This window comes from Blastomyces dermatitidis (assembly GCF_000003525.1).
Source record: "Blastomyces dermatitidis ER-3 genomic scaffold supercont1.9, whole genome shotgun sequence".
Taxonomy (NCBI): Eukaryota; Fungi; Ascomycota; class Eurotiomycetes; order Onygenales; family Ajellomycetaceae; genus Blastomyces; species Blastomyces dermatitidis.
Window position 1 is genome coordinate 1,063,179 of NW_025544782.1, and position 21,132 is coordinate 1,084,310.

General features: G+C 43.1%; 4 protein-coding genes across 6 annotated transcripts; 3 read left to right on the plus strand and 1 right to left on the minus strand.

Moving 5' to 3' along the window:
- The first annotated feature begins 296 nt into the window (after positions 1 to 296).
- BDCG_07580 lies at positions 297 to 3,758 on the plus strand. Of its 2 annotated transcripts, XM_045423370.1 has the most exons (9): positions 297 to 401; positions 457 to 761; positions 819 to 890; positions 944 to 1,076; positions 1,139 to 1,243; positions 1,308 to 1,893; positions 1,949 to 1,964; positions 2,024 to 2,141; positions 2,219 to 3,686. In XM_045423370.1, the coding sequence occupies exons 2-9, from the start codon at positions 681 to 683 to the stop codon at positions 2,704 to 2,706; spliced, it is 1,599 nt and encodes a 532-aa protein (XP_045282215.1). In that variant the 5' UTR covers positions 297 to 401; positions 457 to 680; the 3' UTR covers positions 2,707 to 3,686. The 2 variants fall into 2 exon arrangements, with proteins under 2 accessions (XP_045282215.1, XP_045282214.1); XM_045423369.1 differs by having other exon boundaries at positions 297 to 761; positions 2,219 to 3,758.
- A 746-nt stretch (positions 3,759 to 4,504) lies between these two features.
- On the plus strand, positions 4,505 to 7,647 carry BDCG_07582 (uncharacterized protein; the record flags this gene model as incomplete). Its single annotated transcript, XM_045423371.1, has 6 exons — positions 4,505 to 5,796; positions 5,890 to 5,944; positions 6,073 to 6,207; positions 6,710 to 7,097; positions 7,171 to 7,489; positions 7,521 to 7,647. The coding sequence occupies 6 exons, from the start codon at positions 4,505 to 4,507 to the stop codon at positions 7,645 to 7,647; spliced, it is 2,316 nt and encodes a 771-aa protein (XP_045278780.1).
- Positions 7,648 to 8,272: 625 nt separating this feature from the next.
- Positions 8,273 to 14,315, minus strand: BDCG_17585 (GATA-binding protein, other eukaryote). Its single transcript, XM_045426690.1, has 7 exons — positions 13,977 to 14,315; positions 13,464 to 13,829; positions 13,307 to 13,373; positions 11,623 to 13,220; positions 11,303 to 11,414; positions 10,747 to 10,935; positions 8,273 to 10,652 (listed from the first exon to the last, which is right to left on the minus strand). The coding sequence occupies exons 4-7, from the start codon at positions 12,066 to 12,068 to the stop codon at positions 9,978 to 9,980; spliced, it is 1,422 nt and encodes a 473-aa protein (XP_045282216.1). The 5' UTR covers positions 12,069 to 13,220; positions 13,307 to 13,373; positions 13,464 to 13,829; positions 13,977 to 14,315; the 3' UTR covers positions 8,273 to 9,977.
- Positions 11,866 to 16,457, plus strand: BDCG_07585. Of its 2 annotated transcripts, XM_045423373.1 has the most exons (3): positions 11,866 to 13,451; positions 13,516 to 15,157; positions 15,352 to 16,457. In XM_045423373.1, the coding sequence occupies exons 2-3, from the start codon at positions 14,881 to 14,883 to the stop codon at positions 15,975 to 15,977; spliced, it is 903 nt and encodes a 300-aa protein (XP_045282217.1). In that variant the 5' UTR covers positions 11,866 to 13,451; positions 13,516 to 14,880; the 3' UTR covers positions 15,978 to 16,457. The 2 variants fall into 2 exon arrangements, with proteins under 2 accessions (XP_045282217.1, XP_045278781.1); XM_045423372.1 differs by having other exon boundaries at positions 11,866 to 15,157.
- Positions 16,458 to 21,132: the final 4,675 nt, after the last annotated feature.

Consider the following 21,132-nt stretch of genomic DNA (forward strand, 5'->3'; position numbering starts at 1 on the left):
CTCAGAATACAGAAACTTTTTACAAATTACAGTATTTTCAACATCTTCTGATACTTTGAAATTATTTAAAAAATAACATACTCAAAGAAAGAAAAGAAGTCTTAAAAATAAATATATTAAACATATAAATTGAAAGAAAAAGAAAAGAAAATATAAAAACAACAATAAAAAAAACATATTCAAAAATAGTGTATAACTGTTTTAACAGATTATATCTGATTTCTTTCTAGTTCTTCATATTCACAGAGTTTTGAATTTAATTATTTGCCGGATTACATAATCGGCTGGCAGCCGATCTTATCTCCAGCGCCGAGGAGCAACTCTAAATGAAATCAACTTGTTCTCAAATTCCTCCGTTACTACACCACGAAACGCAACATCTAGGTTCCTTTTAAATATCTGTTGGTGTCCGCTGAGAGTCAGAAAGATTAAAAAAAAGGTTACATACATTCTTAGTATATACCCTTTTTTGCCCATCTAGGGTTGTGGCCACGGCCGCTTCGGTTACGCCGCCCTGTTTCGTATAAACTCCGTCAACCTACGCAGTTCTTTTACCCTCCAGTATCAGACTGCATCCCTGTCGAGTCGGTGTTATACATTTCATGAGGCTTTAATGTATGGCCATACGTTATCATAACTGCCCCTTTTGTTAACGGCGCGACTGCGCCCATTATCTGGCCATGTCTTCTTCCTCCGTTCAGACGCAGCGGCTGTTGTCCATAGTAGGAGCAACGTTTGTTGCCCTAGCATGCGGAACAAATGTACGGATACCTATGTCATTAAGTTGAGTGATCGCGGACTGTCTAACATGTATGCAGTACGTATATTCAGCATGGGCTCCTCAGTTTGCTGAACGGTTGAAGTTGTCATCTACCGAGAGCAATTTAATTGCATGTATCACCCGACTCAATAACCCATAAGACGCTCTGCTAACATGCTACAGGGGACTGCCGGGAATCTTGGAATGTATGCCACTGGGATTCCAGTAGGTCTTCTCGTTGATTCGAAGGGCCCAAGGCCTGGCATTTTGATAGGGATAGTGGCTCTTGGGTTGGGCTATTTTCCACTTCATCGAGGTAGTTCTTTTCTCGTCAGAGTTTGAAAAGCTACACATAGCCAGTAACTAATTTTTCGGTAGCCTATGTATCTGGTCAGGGTTCTATGGGAGTCCCGACATTGAGTTTCTTCATGCTCCTCTCCGGCGTGGGAAGCGGTTCTGGGTTTTCGGGAGCGATCAAAACGGGTATGACATGACTGTCTGCTAACGAGTGGATGGCCAATTTATCATCGCTAACGGGACCACATAGCTGCATCCAACTTCCCAGACCATCGCGGCACGGCAACAGCTTTCCCATTAGCTGCTTTTGGGTTGAGCGCCTTCTTCTTTTCAACGCTCTCGGCGTTTGCCTTCCCAGATAATACAGGTCAATTTCTGTTGTTATTGGCTGTTGGCACCCCGACTATCCTGTTCGTGTGTTTCTTCTTTGTTCGACTTATACCGCGATCTCCTTCATACACTTCTCTCCCCTCGGAGTCAAGCCAGTTCCACGGAGCCCAGTCGCGGGAAAGCCATCACAGAGAGTCCTCAGAAATAGGTACGCCATATGAAACCTCCAACCCCAATGCCCCTCAAGAGACAACCATAGGACCTACGTACCATTCGGAATCCTCTTCCCCCAAGTTAGATCCCAATGAAACGTCATCATTGGTAGTTCGATCTCTTTCCCCAAGAAGCTCCAACGACTCGCTCTACGATGAAAACACTTCCGTCGATCCTAGCCGTAACTCACTATATGTAGATGTCCGTGGTTGGTCTATGATTTCCACTGTGGAGTTTTGGCAGCTGTTTGTACTTCTAGGGCTGTTCACCGGGATTGGGTTGATGACAATAAAGTTAGTAATTTCTATTCCGCTCTCAGAGGTGAGAATTGAAGCTAATGAAGTACAGTAATATCGGTAACAACGTAAGAGCCCTCGTCCGCAGTCAAATTTGTGCGTTTATTAACAACAACCATTGTTGCAGGCAAAAGCCCTGTGGAAATACTATGACGACACTACGGATTCCGAATTCGTTCAGAAACGACAGACGATGCACGTGTCTGTTTTGTCCATGCTTAGTTGCGTGGGGCGGCTGTTGAGCGGTATGATTCTCAACTCTGGCCATGTTTTTGACATACCAAGAGATACTGACGAATGTAAAATTTCTTCATTTATATAGGCATTGGTTCGGATATCCTTGTGAAAAGGCTCCATATGTCCCGTTTTTGGTGCCTATTTACATCGGCCGTTATCTTCTGCACAGCGCAGGTTGCCGGGTTCATGATTTCAGATCCCCATCTGCTTGTCGCCGTTTCGGGACTCACTGGACTGGCTTATGGCTTCTTGTTCGGTGTCTTCCCCTCCCTTGTTGCCCACACCTTCGGTGTTGGCGGCATATCTCAAAACTGGGGAGTAATGTGCTTTTCACCAGTTATCTGGGGGAACATATTCAATCTGCTATACGGTCGCATATATGACACGCATTCTGTGGTGTTGCCGGATGGAGAACTCGATTGCAAGGAGGGATTGAAATGTTATAGCACCTCGTACATTATTACATTTTACGCCGGGCTTGCGGGATCCGCAATAACTCTGTGGACTATTTGGCATGAGAAAAAGGTTCTCAGTCGTTTGAGTGGGAAGGGATTCCATGAACGAATTGCCTAACTTTTGCGCGCGCACCCCGGACCCTACACACGCGACTCGATCTCCAACTACCGGAGATACGAACTCCATTCTTTCGTCATTATTTTTGAAAGGCCATCGCGAACTTTATTGCAAGTCACTCTTTTGCAGTAAGCCTTCCGATATGGGCTCTCGTAATCAGCGATTACATTACCACCACCGGCATGTCGACATGTCGGCTTGAACGCGAGCATCCTCATTCTTTTATCGTTGTTTCTACCCCGCAGGTCGGTTCTCCACCTTCATCCATGTCTCGGGATGGACATTATCTTCATTCCTTTTGGCGTTTTTCGTTTTGACATTTTTGGGTCAATGCTTGCTAAGGCCAGATAAACTGGCGGGGTATCTTATTGGCGTTCCTTCTCCGGTAGACTGATACTTTTTAGATCTGGAGGTTCAATCGATTGAATAGATCAATAGCATGTTTTGGATCTATAGGCAGTATGCATTATTTAATTACATTTAGAATTCAGATTGAAATTTGATTCTCTTGACTTCGCACGTTGTTTGAAATGTACAGTACATGTACAATGTACAGTCTATTGTCCTATTTTCTCCACACTTTTGGAAGCCTAGTATTGACAGTTAACTGTTTGGAGTTTACGTGCCCATGAATTTTTCACGAAATTTTTCTCAGGAGGTAGGTGCAATCTTGTTAAATCTGCAATTGAATCGTCCAGCGATCGTTTTGAAACCAGGAAAATTGACATCCACAATGCAACCAGGGTAGAACTATATAAAACGCCGCATTTCGCAGTATGCTATGCCAGAAGGAAAACTGGTTTCGACTTGTTCCTCTACATTGTCATGAAGTTCATATTTCACCATATTCGCACCTATCCTTCTTAATATCCTCGTCAGGTTCGTTACTCAGTCCCGCATCCTCCGATCTCAATTGCCAGCCATAGAATGCCATCACCACAACGAGTCCAGGTTGGACTACGCAGGGTAGATATGTTCCCAAGGCCGCTAGGAAACTGTTGTCGCAGAGCATCAAGAGCAAACCCATCCCCCCTCCGCTAACTGCCAGCATTCCCACTCCGATTAACCTAATTATTAGATCCAACAAACATAGTGGTCCGGTGCCACTTCGTTTTCCATGGGCTGGGTCGTAGTTAGCTATTAACAGCGCGGTGGTGATGCCTATCGCGGTGGCCACTAAAGGGGCTGAGAACTTGCCGTATGGAATGTGGGATGCCCTCGTAACGGAATTGCAATGGCAGCCATTTCCATCTCGTCCCGCTCTGTTCATTGGTTAAAAATGCACATGTTGTGGCTTGCATAACCACTTATCTCTATCGATTGACTCCTGCACTCGGTTGAAGAGTTTTGGTTATTTAAACTGAACAGAAAGTCCTTGACTTAGGGTGAAACAGCTCTGCACCTTTTGTAGAGGTGCTTGCTTCCTCGGTTTCCTCACAGGCTCTCTACGTTGACTGACGTGGCTATGACTTTTTCCTTTCGACAAATCAATTGGCCCCCGGGGGGAAAAAGGCTGCTATAAAGGCGGACATTCTTTTTAAGCCACAGGCCTCCGTCAAAATGCAGGTCTTCGTCAAGACCTAACTTACATGTATATTCAATATCCCAAAAACCAACCATATGCTTTCTATAGCCTGCAATTGCTCAAATATAAAATAAGTCCCGCTTCGCCTCCTGTAGGAAGTGTACTTATTTTATAATAGTCCTACCAAGCCTTACCCACTTATCCAATTCCTTCTCCCGCACCAGGTGGAGAATTCTTTTTAAAGTCCCCGTCTTTGGGTTCTGAGAACCAACCATGAGGGAAGATACCACCGGGAAGCGATCCCCAAATTCTCACCAGAATGCGATCATTTCTCAACACGCGATTCAACCCATCCCAGAAGAAAATCTTGTTAACGAAGTACGAGGAATGTACGCGGGCTTGGTTATGGTCGAGAAGAAGTGCCTCAAAATACATCACCCATCCCGCTTGAGCAGTGATCTATCCTCGACTCCATGGCAAGCTCTTATCAGGCTGCACAGGACCTTGCTTCATGAACATCATGACTTCCTTTTAGCGTCACAACACCCCTCGCCTGGCCCAACTCTCAGACATCTCACCGTCAAATATTCAACACATTCAACACCGGAGCGAATGGGGAGACACGGGATTCATTCGTTCTTGGAAATTTTGCGCCAGCGTCTCCCAACCTCCATGGATCATATGCTATCATTCATACATGTAGCATATTGTTTTATGTCATCCCCTATAGAGCTTGCCCCTGTTTTCGAGGACACATGGATCGAATGCCTTGGCGATGGGGCTCGTTGTAGAATGGTGATTGAAGATATCGAAAATAGCGATCGGGAGTACCGCAAGGCGGATGGACGCACGGAGAGGGTTCGACATCACCTGGCGGTTCTAGCGCGCCCAAACATACCCCAACAACTACCCCGAAACATCATTTCCTACTTCCCCTTCTCCAGCAATCTAATAACTGACCCTGAACCATATCAACGTTCGAATATCTATTTACCGGAAGACTATCATCCAAGTGGGCTACTCTGGGTGTCTTTGACAAATTCGACTAGCGAAGCATGGATGGACCATGACATGGACCTTGAATACGATGTGTGCTACACTATCAAAAGTTGTCATTCTCGAGCAGTCCTGGATCGGTTTCCCACTCTTCTAGAATTTCATCCACGATTTGTCTTCATAAAATCAGATAAAGCTCATGATGGCGTGGGGACGGTGCACAAGAGCATCAGTCACAGCAGGAAGGCAATTGCTTCAGCAATGGTACGGCTTCCGATAAGGCTCAAGTCGGTATCCTTCTTGACTTTCTCAATGCTTTTTTTATCTTACTCATCAGCTCTTCCAATCAATCAAGATGAGAAAATCGAGGGGAAAGACAATGATTCATGCACGTTGCGTGCCGATGATATTGCTTTACTCTCATTCTCCGTTTTATGTATCCCTGTTTGCTTTCTTCTAGGCCAGAAACTCGGCCAACCCCGCACTTTTGGTACCTTGATGGTAGTATTCAACATTGTCAATTTATTGACAAGTGGAGACCCTCTGGTTTCCAGAGTTGGACATTGGGTGTATGTATATCTTTCTCTCATTCCAAGCCTCAACGTTGTTATCTCATTTTAACGAAGACTACAGTAGCCTTGGGCTTTCATTCACGTTCGTAGCTATTTTCGCCGGACTGTTGGCAAGACGCTTTCGCCACATTACGCGGAGTTTTGGGTAAGATATCTCCCTCCTCTCCTACACAGCACTTTTATTGTGAGGGACAGTCAACTAATCCACTTAAGAGTAGTCATACAATTCCATTTCTCTTAGTAGTTTGGATGGTGAACTATCTCCTGAACCAGAGTTCGGGGCCTAGTGGATCTAGAGGAGAGAACCCGGACTCTGCCAGTCAATATCTCCTCTCATCATTGGCTTTCACATTGATCTGCTGGTGGAAGATTGCCGAGTGGTCGGTGCCAATTTCGTCCACTAAAGGGGTAAACGCTACAATGGCTATACCGATCGACATGAACCGCCCATTTCGCAATTAAAATGAGCAATCCTAACGTCGATAATATTTCCTGAAACATCGGGGGATAATTTCAATCCAACTATTCGCCCAGGTGTACGGATAAATCTGTTTTTCCAGTTCGCTTTCGCGATACTTTCGCCCCTTTTTGAAACGACCAAGACATTTCTATGACACATAATCATTCTTCTATATTATTATATTCCTCTACTGTCAAAGAGGTAGATAACAGCCGGCAATCGGAATCCTAATGGTAGTTCATCTGAATACCCAGTTCTTTGGTTTCACCATCAACCATGAGCTATGCACCCTCCTTCCAACGAACTCTCTCGTAAACCCACCTCGTGTATATATTTTCCGCCCCAGGAACACTTTTTTGTTCTAACAAATCTTGTACGAATTTCCATTGTTGTATTGAAGAGCCACATAGCTTAATAGAGCTGATCAAGGCATATCTTCACCGCCTCCAGCTGTACTTGAATTTGGGCTATACGCTCACATCATCCGCATTGGTTCCCACCAAGATCAGTACATGTAACTATATCATGGCCCACCAGGCCCATAACCTCCCCCGGAACACTCTCGCAGCCAAATTCAAGTACATGCCCAAGAACCCACGCTACCAATGGAAAACAAATATATACCCTTCACAAGCCCGGCCAAGCAGAGCAACGGACCTACTTTGCCAATACCTTCGAACAAACCATCGAGGCTTCTCCGCCAGCGAGAGGGCCAAATACCCACATTCATGCCCGCGACGACCAATCCGAGTACATGCCCACCGCCACGCTGCGAAGGATCGAGCGCACGCTGCAGAAAAATTCCGCAGCGCGCGCTACGCCAAGTTGATCCAATGGGGTCCCTAGCAGAACCAACCAGTCACTTATCTGACCACAGGCTATTGGGATGGTAGCAGCACCATAGCTCTCAGCGATGAATGTCGACCGATGTCCTTTTGGGCGCGGAGCCATGACGACTGCGATCCGCGGCTCCTGCGCAATCATCTTCGACCATCAGCATGCGGCGGAGCTGCTTAAGATGCTCTTTTTGCTTAATGAGATGGATGTGCTTTTGCGCGTCACGTTGCGGCCGGGGAATGCGCAGCCCGTGGCGGATTGGTGGTCGTTCCCGTATGAATTTCCGCCAGATTATGGTTGGACGGAGTTGATGTGCACAGCATTGATGGCGTATATTTGTTTGGATGTGCTGTATGTTATAGAGGAGAGGAAAGATTGTGGACAATTCTTCAGGTGAGTTGGTGGTGATAGTGAAATGCTGCAGGCCGAAGTTCCGGTTTTCAGAAGGAAAAAAAAGCATCATGACGAAGAAGCTTAAACAGACCAAACTTGTAAAGACAAGGATAAAGAAAACGACACGGATTACCGATGAACAGCCGTCTACCAAATGATGATATGCCGTGTCACTGGCTCCCGCGCATATGACGTGCATACATGTCCGCACCGCGGGTTCTTCGGCGTCGGGGAAGACATGTATAGGACAAATGACTGGCGTGACAACCCTCTCTACGGCCGGGCATCACTGGCAATGCTGCGCCAACGGTGGCCTGCCTCTATCCATATCCCCTCTAGCGCAGACTAATATATCGCCCTCCACTACCTGAATATAAAGGGCCTTCCCACAGAGCTGGGAATGATGGTGCTTGAATTTGCGAATTACGAACCACATCACCGAGCCATTGTCCCTGACGATCCGCTGCATATAGAGAATGCCCCTGAACTTTGCAAGTATCTAGGCTTCTACTGGCAGTTGCTGGTAAGATGTGATGTGTTGGCGGCGAAGGCATATGGGAAGCGTGTTGATTGGATAGGTAAGGTGACATAGTGTATTTTCCATTTGTTTGGAGTTAAATACCCGAAGATGTTTGATTTTTGGGTTGACAGTGGGTTTAATGACGAGTTTAGGAATTGGAAAGGGAATGAGATTGAGAGATGTTGGGGGTCCCGGGGGTTGATCGGCCCTTCTACCAGCAGTGCGCTGGTGGTGACTGAGCTCTTTTGCCCCAGTAGCCTACAAGAGATGCTGCATAAAATTTGTCTGATCCGTGTTGGGCTAGGGCTGTTCGTTTTAGCCCTAATTCCCAGGAACCAACTCAATATGAGACAAGTTCCAGCACGGACAATAGTTATATACCTATGAAATCTCAGATACCAAAATGAGGAAAGGGTATTAGTTATGCTAGGGCGCAATATGGGGTGTCTAGCGTCGCTATTCCCGGGCATGATCCAACCCTCGAATCCAGATCAAACAGAGAGAAGCAGCGGCGGTTAAACCTGTCATAGAAACAACGCTAGCACAAGGACGTCGACGATGCAAGTCAAAAAGCTGAATGCCTCACTTCAAAACCCCCCAATCCAAATTCCTCGTAGATACCCTGCCGGAGCGGAATAGGAGTTTCGGCACAAAAGAACGCGAACTATCGAAAAGAAGAAGGGGGGGATTTTAAGCAACCATGCAATATAGAACCTTCGTTGTATAAAAATCGCGGCTCCCCAGTCATGATAGCTAACAATACAAAAATAATAGAAGCACACCCTTTGGTTATTAAAAGTATACAGTTTTCGTAAAAGGAAGAAGAACTGAAAAATGAGAATGATGATGATATACCAAGGAGCAAAACAGAGGTAGGTATAAGAAATGAGTACAAGGTAGTATAGAAGATAAAAATCCGTCGCAATAATAGAATAAAAAGCGAGGAAAGGGGTGAAACATGGAGAAAGGAGAAGAAAATGAAAAATAAAACAGAAAAATCCAAAACCGCCCATTCACATATATAATAGTATTACAAGTATTTTTTGTATATTCCAACCCTCTTGAAGAACCAAATAAGATCACACAACAAGTGAAAGGACAAATCCAAAAATCCAAATCCTTTTAAGTAATAATCCTCCCATATTATTAACAATAACAAAAACAAAAAAAAAAAAAAAAAAAAAAAAAAAATCAATGGTAGCAGCGCAGGTGAAATGAATAAGAAGGAAAGGAAACCAGAAGAAGAATATGTAGGGAAGGGGAAAAAAAATAAAATAAAAAAATAAAAAAATAAGGGAGTCTGTGGTCTGCTCTCTTTCAGAGTGAGCGTGGGTCTTGGTTTGCCTTCCGAGAGATGAAAGTTGAACATATTCACAGTCTGACCAAATAGTGTGTGCTTGGCACCGATGAAAAGGAGATTAAAGGGGGGAATATTTCACTCTCCATAGTTCTAATTCCCTGGTATGCTTCTGGATTGATAGGTTCGCTTTTCTTTGGGTTTTGATATGGTGTAGATGATTTCGCAAAAATATTGAGTGCCAAAAAGTAAATAAAAAAAGTAAAAGTACAGTATATAAAAGGAAAAGGGTCTTTGAGATATATCTCATGAAAGAATGCAATCGCGGTGAGAAAGAATAAGCCATGGCTGGGGTTTTCTTGTAGTGGCCGCAAGAGGGAGCTAGATGAGAGGAGAAATGAAAAATGTGAAATGTGATATAAAAAAGCAATACATTAAAAGGCAATAGAAATAGATAATACATTACAATAATTAAATGAAATTTATCAAAAATTAAAAAGCTCTCTTAAAAAAAGTGCTTTTTGCGATGAGAGTCGTAAAAGGGTATCAAGCTCAAAGAGTTTTGGAACCGGAAAGGTACTTTGTTGTTTCTTAAGAGAAAAGGGTATGATTTATACAGCCGCACCGGTTGTCATATTAAGTGATCCTGGTTTTCTCTCCACATATCTCTACTATAGAGATTGGGGAGACTTGCCGGTTGAATCAGGGCTATAGTCGACCACGTCAGATAGGCGGATTTTTTTCGCTTGAGGTTCAAAGGTACTAGAACCATGTACCAGTTCCCGGTCGATCAACGCCCGCTCGAGTTCAGATATTCTTCGTTTTAGACCCTCCTCGCGCCTCTGAGCCTCTTTCAGCGATTGGTTCAAACGCGATTCGGAGTCTCGAGCAACCATTTCTGATCTTCTCGCGGTCGCGTCGCTTTGTTCCAATTCCGCAACCCTTCCTCGAAACAGTTCATTGATCAACTCGAGCTCGCTGATTCGAGTCTTCAGGGAGGTATTTGCAGCAAGAAGACTTTCGTACGTTTGTTGCGCTTCTAAATGACGATCGTTCGGGGAGGACGTGGAGCTGAGGGAAGGGTTATGCATTTGTAAGGAGGGCAGCACAGCCGCGGATGGATTGAAACTGTGGTCTGAGAGGGTGACGCTATCGAACATATGTTGAGGTGCGATGTTTGAATGGTGTTGAAATCCCGGGGTATTGGTTCGAGACAATGGGGAATTGGAGCGATCGGAAGGGCCTGCGGAACCTTTTCGCGATCCACGATGGTGACCATGGATACTTAAAGGCGGAGTTCCGGCTTCGGATCTCGAACCAGCAAGGCCATTGGCATCGATATTTGACTGTTAAAACATGAAAGTGAGCAACGACTTTTCCTGGTACCAGACCAACGGAATTCCCCCGCAAATCTACATAGAGCATAGAGCCACTACTTACTTTTCTCTTCGGTCCTTGGCCCGAGGTTTTGACCCGATTCCGGCTTTTGATGACATCGGTCTTGAGGCTTATCGGACGAGGACGACCATGGAGCTTGAGGAATAGGCCGCAGGCATTGCACAGGACTGATCCGGATTCATCTCTCCTCCAGAGGGGCGTCGTGGAAGTACCACAGTTTTGGCACACGGGCTGGAATTGGGAGCGTTTCTGGTCAGTCATAGTGGTCGCAATGTTGTAATTGAGACAAGCATGGAGAGGCAAAGCTGTGCCAGAGGAGTAGAAGGCAGAAGGAAAGGGGAGACAGAGGGGGAGCTGGCATTGGCAAGATTGATCACTGAGTGTTGATAAGATTTCGGCGAGGAATTAATTTTCAGCGATAAGAAACGGAAAAAAAGTAAAAGTTAAAAATTAAAATTTGGGGATGCCAAGCCTGGAGCCAGACTTTGCCTAATTAGGCATATCGCGGAGGTGGACGCGGCCAACTCAAGCCGCAACCAGGATGCAGGGCGTTTTGCAGCAGGAATTGAGAGCAGAGCAGCCCGTATATTGCACTTACTGGAGTGTTTCCCTGGCCCCCGGTGGTGGCTCCTGGTGAAGAGGTTGCATAACTCATGTTCTGGCTCGCATTCTGGTTGTTGCTGCTCGCCGTATCTGTGGTCTCGTAGGCGCTGTCGCAGGTTGTATGGCCACGTTAGTCCCTGCTTCAACTCCATTATGAAGTGCAACAGTCACATTGCAGCTGGTAACTGCATGTCTGGTGGCAAATGGGGATTTATCTAGGCGCTTCAATGGCTACCCGATCCGGCCCAATGCCTATGCCCATTCCAACAATAAGTGTTGCCCAGTCTCTGTTGCAAAAGCGAAAATAGAACATACCGTAGATGTGAAGTTGGGGCCGATGTAAGTGAAGCTAGGGTCGAGAGGCGAGGTAGGGAAGCGGAATAGTTGAGGTTATTGCTATCCCGTTTTAATGAGTATGGTGCAGGCAAATTCGCGTGTGATAATGGCGTTGAAGTCGATGAGGGTAGGGATAGATCTGTGGCAGACGGGGGTAAGGAGGAAGAAGATGGTGAAGGAGAGGAGGGCGATGAAGTTTTAATCTGTGACCTAGTCGTGAAATTCGATACGTCCCCAGCTCGTGACGGACAGGTTCGATGTAGAGCCGGGTCAATGGGCGCAGCCCCAAAAGTGACGGGAGCCACGGTGGAAGCCGATGTGAGAGAACCGGGGAACGGGTGGAGGAGTGGCGATAATATGGGAATGGAAACGATTAAACCATATCTAATATAAACGATGCTGGAGAGAAGATGGAGTAAGTACATGTAATTGAGGGTTGATAACGGGGCAAGAAGAGAGAAATATTTTTTTTACTTTTATGTTTTGTTTTTGCAGATCTGGCATCTGGGGGGACGACGATAAAGGAGTTGGTGGCGGCTGTTAGGCGGGTTTGGGCGGTGTTCGCACGGCTAGGGGGCGATCTACAGCGTCGTCCGGGGCGGGAACAAGAGCCTGGAACTCTCCATTATTGCTACGTAATATTTAGTTGCGAAGACTCCCGCCAGGACAGTATCTTATATTCAACTTAATTTTTTGCGTCGTTCTCTATTGTGCATTACCTAGATTCTCACGTTTGAAGCAGCCTTCGATCTTCAATGTACTCCGTAGTGAGTTGCAAACAAAATAAATAATAAATTATTGCGCCTCTCCTGCGTGGTACAACTTAAAATTACACTTGTCCAACCTCGCCCGGCTCTTTGATTGAGCTTGTTTCTTGCTTCTCAAAACGATACAGGAAGTAATCAACAGTACTTCATGCAGCCAGTCACAGAAGACATTAAAAGGGTATTTTACGAGTGTAACGTTGTGTCCTATTGCCTTGCCGGCTTCTGGGATAACATGTGCACCGAAATGCTCCTTTTAGTTTCTAAATTCCGGAGAATTGCTTTGCTACGCTGCAATAATTCTCCAACTTCTCTTGATAGCTGCAGAAATAATGCAGCAAAGGTTATCTATTTGTGATAAAGAACCGGCATGATCGTATCCCTCATGGGTCGCCAGGCTATCAATCACAAAACAGTGCAGTACCTTGTGCATGGCTATATTTCATCTATACGCCGAGTAAGGATGTATATTACATACCGCCCTGGTACTCTCAGAGCCACATAGGCCCGTGGATCAGATCTGACCGCGTTCGTAGGCTCAAGTCAACAAAGCTGCGCAGAAAGATGCCAAATCTGCTCTTATCCTAAATGAGAACTCTCGATGTCCCTCCAGATATCAGAAAAATGCTCATGAGCGTCATTTTGACATCAACTGGCAAAAGGAGTTATGTGAGTGCTGTTGAATCTCGCATAGTCGAGAACATTGCCAGCTTTGTATGAGGAGCTGCAGAATTGCATCACCGGCTAGATGGAGGGAACGAGCTAGGTCGGTTTATAGGATGTGAACCATATTTGAGATCTCGTATTTTAATTCTGTCATGGAATGCATCAGCTTCGAGCTATCAGTGAAACAGAGAAGGAGAAGAGTGAAAGAAGAGAGCCGCCCATGCACAACGAACGTATTTGGTTTTGCTAGAACCATCAGCTTCATGATGGTAACCAGTTGACGAGAGAGAGTTATCACTTCTAAATCAATCTGAATCAACGACGGAAATACTTATAATCGCGGATTGCTAAATAAAAGTTTCCCATCAGGGGGTAAAGGTAAGTTCTAACCTATCGCCACAGTGAGATATCGGGTTTAAGTTGACAATCTCCTGCAAATCAGGCGCTCATTCTAGCGCGCAGCGTGATGGAGTGGAGAGCGTGGTGGGATCGAGGGAGGGAAAAGAAAAAAGAAAAAAGAAAAAAGAAAAAGAAAAAGAGAATTGTAGGCTATAGAAGCCGTGAAATATAAAAGAACATCCCCTCTGGTAGTCTTTTAACGGGACTGCACATCGGAGTGACCACAGTCTAAGCGAATTGATCCATCATCCACCGCAGAGCAGACCACCCGCCTCGAGAGGACAGCATGAGGTCGCAACATTTGGTTGCCCGAGAAGTTCCTGGACATATTCAATGGAAGGAAAATATATTGATCTCCTAGTTACACAGTTAAGTATCAGTCATCCCCAATTCTGACGAGAGGGTTTTTATAAATGGACGTTTGACCAAGAGCCGCCCCAAAGCGAACCCGGCAGAGCTCATGCTACAGTGTCAAAATAAGCATGAAAAGAACACATCCGGTACCTAGATATAGCAGTGCAAAATTGCCCTAAGTATCCAGCAACGATGCCTGTAACTGTGTCTGTGCCTGAGCAAATGCTAGGGTCCTGGACATGGCAACATTATGGAGCTTGTGGATGGGCGCTCCATAAGGCTATGATGCTTACAGATATGAGTTGGAAGATCCATGGATGCTGATCCTACAATTCTTTCTGGGAATTATCATGTCCCTCGGGAGCGTTGTATCCTGTCTTGAGCCTCTTTCCCACTCCGGGAAAACATTTTTCTTTCGGGAACGAAACGAGCACGCTAAGAAGACGGGATATTTAAATAAGGGTCGAAAGGACGCTAAACCGACTCAACTACGCAGCTAGTTTCTTAAAAAAGGAAATATTTGTGGATGAACTCAAGTAGGCGATTGGGCTCCATATCTCTCAGAGCACATCAAGCATCGAAAATATTCAAGCGCCGGCCCCCATGGGCCATTGTCCATGGGCCCACAGCAAAAGACAGCGGACAGGCTCTCCTCCTCACTCTTCAAGGGAGGAGGCTCCGAAATGCCGCCAAACAGGGGCAACCTGATACGCCCAATGGCTGGCCGAAGGATTCCACTGTCACATTGGTTGGCTTTCCAAATCCTTCCTTCGTTGGCGCGATGCGGGCCGAGAACATGAAGGATTTCCTTCTGCCTTTTAGTCGTCCCCAGGGTCACCGAACTCGATGGTGAATTTTTGGTTCTTTCAGAGCTTCCTCACACGTTGTGTTTCTTCCTTCCTTCAACTCTCGACTCCGTCATAAATCGTCAGAGCTTGGGATTCTGCGGAGAACGACAGCATTTCTCACAACCGTCGAGAACAGGCGAGGCACAACCGCCATATCTTCCTAACGACGAAACCTACGGAAATAACACCGAACACCAGTGTTAGCTATGGCGCGGTTCACCGCAACACTCCGCCTTGTCGCGACGTTGTTATCATTTTGCGCGATCGGGGTGCGATGTCAAGGGAGAATGTGCTACGCCCTCGACGGCACTGAATACCCTTTTGATGTGCCATGCACAAATGACGAGGTTACCGTGTGCTGTAATTCAAAAGACATCTGCATGTCAAATGGACTCTGTTATCTTCAAGGCTCACACGGTTCCGTGTTGTCAAGAGGATCTTGCACGGATAAAAACTGGGGCCCTGGCTGCTTTGCACCTTGTTGTAAGTATATATGCCTCCCTAGCTTTATATTATTGTTGTTATTTTTATTCTTTTATTTATCTATTTGTCTATTTGTCTTTTTGCACGTATCATATTTTGCCTGATTGCATCACGAGCACCGTTTTTCCTCTAAATGCCTTTTTCCTGCCGATTTGTTTCGAGATTATTAAAAAGTTAACCACTCCTTCAAATAGCCAGTTACCATCGCCACATCGGCTTTCCCATCGTCAATTTTGGTTTCCAAGGGAAAGATTCTAAATACTGTTGCGGCGGCTTCGAAATTGTCGACGGAAAGGTGGGCTGTCTAAACGGGGACTCAACCTTCTCGCTGCCTCCTGGTCAAGCTATCGTAGGGGTAGCAGGTCTTGTCAACAACTCTTCCCCAAGCCCCACCCCCACCAGCACTGCCAGCACCACCAGCACTACCAGCACCACCAGTACGGGCACCAGAACCACCGGCACGGGCACCAGCACCACCGCCACTGGCACCAACACCGACCTCCCGCCTACGCCTACAGATACCGGCTCACCCGTACACACCACTCCCCCCGTAACAACATGTCCCTCTCCCCGTGACACAGTCATCGGAGTTGGTATCGGAGTCCCTCTCGGAGTCATCGCTATTGCCGCTCTTGCATGGGCCATCTGGGAGCGGAGTGGTAGACGCCAGGCACTGGCGGCTGCGTCGGCGGGCGGTGCTGTCTACTCCGCGCAAACTGAGTATGCCCACCCACCCCACTACCAGAAGCCTGTTGCGGAGTTGTCTGAACGAGGTGTTATTTCGGAATTGATGGGGAGCGGACATCATAACCATAAATAAGGGGGTAAATGGAATGAGATGGGATAGGGGCGAGTATGGAGAGCCGGGAAGGGGAGGGGGTTCACGGAGCTAGTTCACGGTTTGCTTGCTATGTACGAATGGTAATAAAAGTACTTATCTGGGACTCCGCCGAGCCGATGCAAATATATTGGAAATCAAGTGGGGAGAAAGATACGTTCAGCTTGTGGCCGGCCCCTCGTATTTTTTACCTTTATTTTATTTTACTTTATAATTTTTTTTTTCTTGTCCTTCTTGTGTGTATTCTTTGTCTGATTTTGTGTTTTATCTGTTCATCTTGATGGTGTTGACATTTCCGGCTTAGATAGTACTTCTCCTTTTTTGCTGTGTAAGGGAGTCATTGTTTATTTAAAATGGATACCCAGGCACATTACATTGTTTTACTCGTGCTTTCGCTTCCCCCACCACACCTGTGGTTGTTTAATATCTGTAAATTCTTTGATACTACTATATTCTCTGCTCAAAAATATGCTTATATTATTGATATTTTACTCATATCTGATGTTGTGTTGAAGATATACATATATATATTTAATAGGTATCTTTTATATGGTGAGCCCATACCTTTGAAAGACACAAGTTGCATTGTTGTGATAATAGAGAACCAAGGCACAAGTAGTCCTGTTATTCAAGGGAAACAGTTTTAGAGCTGCTCTGGAGGATTTGGTTGTCTCTGACCAGTGATAACCAGTTTTTTATTTAATGTTTGGTGCTTGGTTTGAGATTGCCTCAATGTATGGATCAGAGCTGCATTTTATATTCCTCAGTTGCTTGTATTCACCCACCACCATGCCTTAAAGTGATATTTTTTGGGTTATAAGCAGCACACTGACAACATTTATGTGCACAATTATAATCAATTGAATTCCCATTCATCAGTCATCAATCTGCTGTAGGCCCCTTGCCAACAAGATCTCTTGATAGTAGAAAAAATGTTGCTGCCTCCTCCCTGGTGTCCATTTGTAGCCCCTGAATATCTGATATCACATGACTTGGCTCCTCAGAACCCATTCGTTTACATAAGCAGTCTAGATCACATGTTCTTCCTGTAGGATAGTTGAAGGTTGTATTGATAGATCTATCTACAGGAACATAATATAGTGGTGGGTCACGTGATCTAGTGGGATCACTAACCGCAACAGCTGTAAGGGCCAACACCCCCCCTCGAGATAACAAGAATCACATACAAAAACACCCAAATCACCAAGATAGTCTGTCAAAACCAAATACAAATGTAAAATTAAACATTCCCAACTTTTACACCTGTAAGGCCTAGCAAAACCATGAATCATGCAAATGTCACATTGTCTAGAGATTTAGTGAGTTCATTCACTGTCATCTGAGTAATGAGAATGTATTCTAAATCAATGATTCTCTGATTCAACTGTCAACATAAAAAATGAAAATGCATGTCAATGTGCTTACTTCAGGCTGTAATGACTGTCATCTTTATAAGATCTATGATATTCTTATTATCAGTGAGAATCTGTATTGAAGATGTAGTGATGAAGCCAAGCTCAATCATAAGATTCTGAATTCATGTTGCCTCGCGGACTGCCTCACTAAGAGTCACATATTCAGCCTCATTGAAACTTAGAGATACACAAGATTGCTTTGCTGAATGCCATGAAATCAGGCTGTCTGTGAGCTTAAAAATGTAGTCAGATGTTAATTTTCTATCATCATTCAAGAAGCTGGCTCAATCAGAATCTGAGTAGCTGAAGAATAGATAGAAATCATCAGAGAAATCAGAGATAATGAAAGAATCAGTAGAAACAGAAAAATCAGTAGAAACAGACCTCTCATACAGATCACATCTGTAGAAAATACTCAGATTCATGATTTCTTTCAAATAATGTATAACATATAATAGAGTCTTTCAATATTGAGGTGTTGAATCAATATTCTGTTAAGCAAGTAGCAAGACAGTGTGAGTGATATCAGAACATGTTTTAACTGTGAGATATTACAAGTAACTCACATTATATTGATATCACTGAATTATGAAATCAGCCTCTTTCTCAGATATAGAGAAATTATCAATGTGAAATTCATTCTTCATTAATGTTCTGATGACAGCTGTATTATCAAGGTAGAAATCTTTAATAAGGCATTTAATATATTGATAATATATTAAATCAATTCTCTTGTCTGAACAATTGATCTTCATACTCAAATACTTGATTAACTGACATAGATTCTTAACTTTCAATTTCTCACTGAGCATACTTACTAGTCAATCAGCATTCTCAGAAGCTTCAGATATGATGTTGAGATTGTCAATGTAAATTGTCATATAGAGGTGATATCTGAATATATAATATCAGAGTGCTGAATCATAAGTACTGACTGTAAATCTGAGATTACTCAACAGAGCTGTTAAGTAATTATACTAGATCTTCACTGCAGAGTTCAGATTATATAGACTACTCTCAACTGTGCAGACAAGTGTTTTCAGTGAACCTGTCTTAAATTCAGTGAGTTATCTCATATAGATCTTTTTAGTGAGATACTTATAAAGATATGTTATCACTATATTCACTTAACAGAGTGTTCAATCATGTAGTACTGCTATTGCAAAAAGAATATGATTGACAGTATCAGTGATAATAGAAGTGTAGATCTCTTCTCTAGAATTCTTCTTAAGTCAGTTATCACAAATCACTCAATGTAATTTTCTAAGAATATCATCAGAATTGATATTCAGATCTGCAGGCCTATCTTTCTCAAGAAACACTCAATAACTTGAAGCAATTGATTCATCTCTCAAGATATCAGATCTAGAGATCAAACTTTATATATTACATCTCTTCAGATCAGTAATCTCATATTGCATGAACTTCTTTCAATAATCTCCTATCTTCTCTGGCTGAGATGTGGCATTCTTGTAGAACTTTGAGAGGTTGCCTGTAATGAGGCTTGAAGTGTAAGTAGCCAGCGATTTCACGGGCTGCAATCATGTAGAATTCAGATCATCAATGTCAGAGGCATCTTCATCATCAATCAGATGAATATCAGACTCTGATTCAACAATATGATTGATGAGTTTCACAGATATAACAACTGGTTTTTCAGTGATCAGAAATCTCACATCACTACTGATAATAATCTTATCAGATTTGAGATGCCATAGGCAATATATTAATGTGTCACTGAATTCAATGATATGATAGAAATCAGCATGTGAAGAAAGCTTATTCACAGGCTGCTGAGATTCATGCAAGTGAATAAAAACCTCTGTACTCAATCAGTGAAAATGCCTTACATTCAGTGAGATATTTGTAAGTGCATATTAAGAAATCTTATGTGAACTTGAAGTCACAGAGATCTCTGCAGTAGAGGATCAAAATTTTGAGTTATAAAGAACTGTAGATGTGAGAGTATTATTGATTATTGTAATCACTGTCTCTAGAACATCTGCTCAGAACTTCTTAGAAAGATTATCTTTCAAAAGAGTAGCTCTAACCTGTTCCATGATAGTACAGATTTCATGTTCAGAAACATCATTCTGATGTGATGAATGTGATACTGTTAGTTCTCATTTGATATTATATGAATTCATAACTGTGTGTATATATGTGAATCAGAAAACATTATCAATATTGATCTGTAGAAAAGCAGAGGCTGTATACCTGAGATTATTCATGAATCTGAGTCACAACTCAAAGTATTGAACAGCCTCATTCTTGAACTTTAAAAAATACACTCAATGATAGTGAGTTGTGTCACAGATGATAAGTATTCAGTATCTGATTCTCTGGCAGAACTCTAAGAGATGATCAGAGAGGTCTTTCAATGTATATTCATCATCTACAAGGTTAATATGAACCTTCTCAATGAGTTGAATAGATCTAGACATCAGTGTTTTTGAATAATCTTGTGTCATATCAGCCTTGACACATTTCTTGTAAAAGAACTTAGTCTTAGAGTCTTTAATTGTGACTTCAGTATGAGGATTCTTGATCATAGCAATTATAGCATCAGCATGAATGTGACTGAGATCACAGTGTCAGTTCAAAAGAGTCTTTGATATTCTTGTATTCTTGAGACCTGTATTCAGAACTGTAGAATCAATGTTATTAACAGTAGTAGCAGCAGCCACAGAAAGATCAACTTTTCAGTCAAAATCATACTCATATAGCATCACAATATACTTGACTGCCTTATTCAGATGATTGAAATCCTCATTGAACTCTCATTTGTTAATCTTATATATGTTGTTCTGAGCAGTCTGAACTGCATGAAAAATAACACTGTTCAGAGCTCTGCAAATGAAAAATGAGGGAATAGTGAAAGACAATGTAAATTGAAATCCCTGATCTTCAAGCTTTGCAAATGAGAGCAGGTTAACTGTAATATTAAGAATATAGTGAACATTCTGCAAGTTAACATCATCATTCTCAATCTTCAAGATGACAGTCTCAATCTTCTTAACAAACTCAGTTCCCCCAGTTGCAGAATCAACAGAGATATTATCATTAAAAGGTTTGATATTTGAAAAAGAATGAAGCTCATCTGTCATATTCAGGCTTACACATGTGTTCAAATATCAAGATCTAGAGAATGATTTTTCAGTGACTGTGAAAGAGAAATAGAACTCAATCTTTGTAATTACTGCATTTGCTGCTGATTAAGAACTCATCAAGTCATTCTTCTTCTCTTTCTTCTTGTCATTCTTCTTATTATCCTTCTTTTTCTTTTTATCAGAGTGTAAGATGAAACACCTGTCAACAGTATGTTTATATCTTCTGCAGTGAGTACACTTCTATACAGGTGTGCTTTTATTCTCATCTTTGTTCTTATCTTTGTTCTTTTTCACAGTCACAGAATCAGTCTAAGACTGCTTTTTTCACTCAGTGATAATCTTCTTGAATGTCTGATTGATCAGTTGCTTCATTAAATTATTAATATCAATGTTGACAATGAGTCTCTGATCAGTGAAGAAAAACTTATTCAAATGTATCTTAATAAACAGTCTTTGATAATTCTGCAGGTTGTTGAGAAAAAGATTATAATATACATTCTCAGTACTCTGACAGAGCTTCTTGTAACAGATAATAAGATAGTGAAAATGTCTCTGAAAAGTAAGATAATCATTCTTCTTAACTTATAATTTTATCAATTTCTTGAAGATATT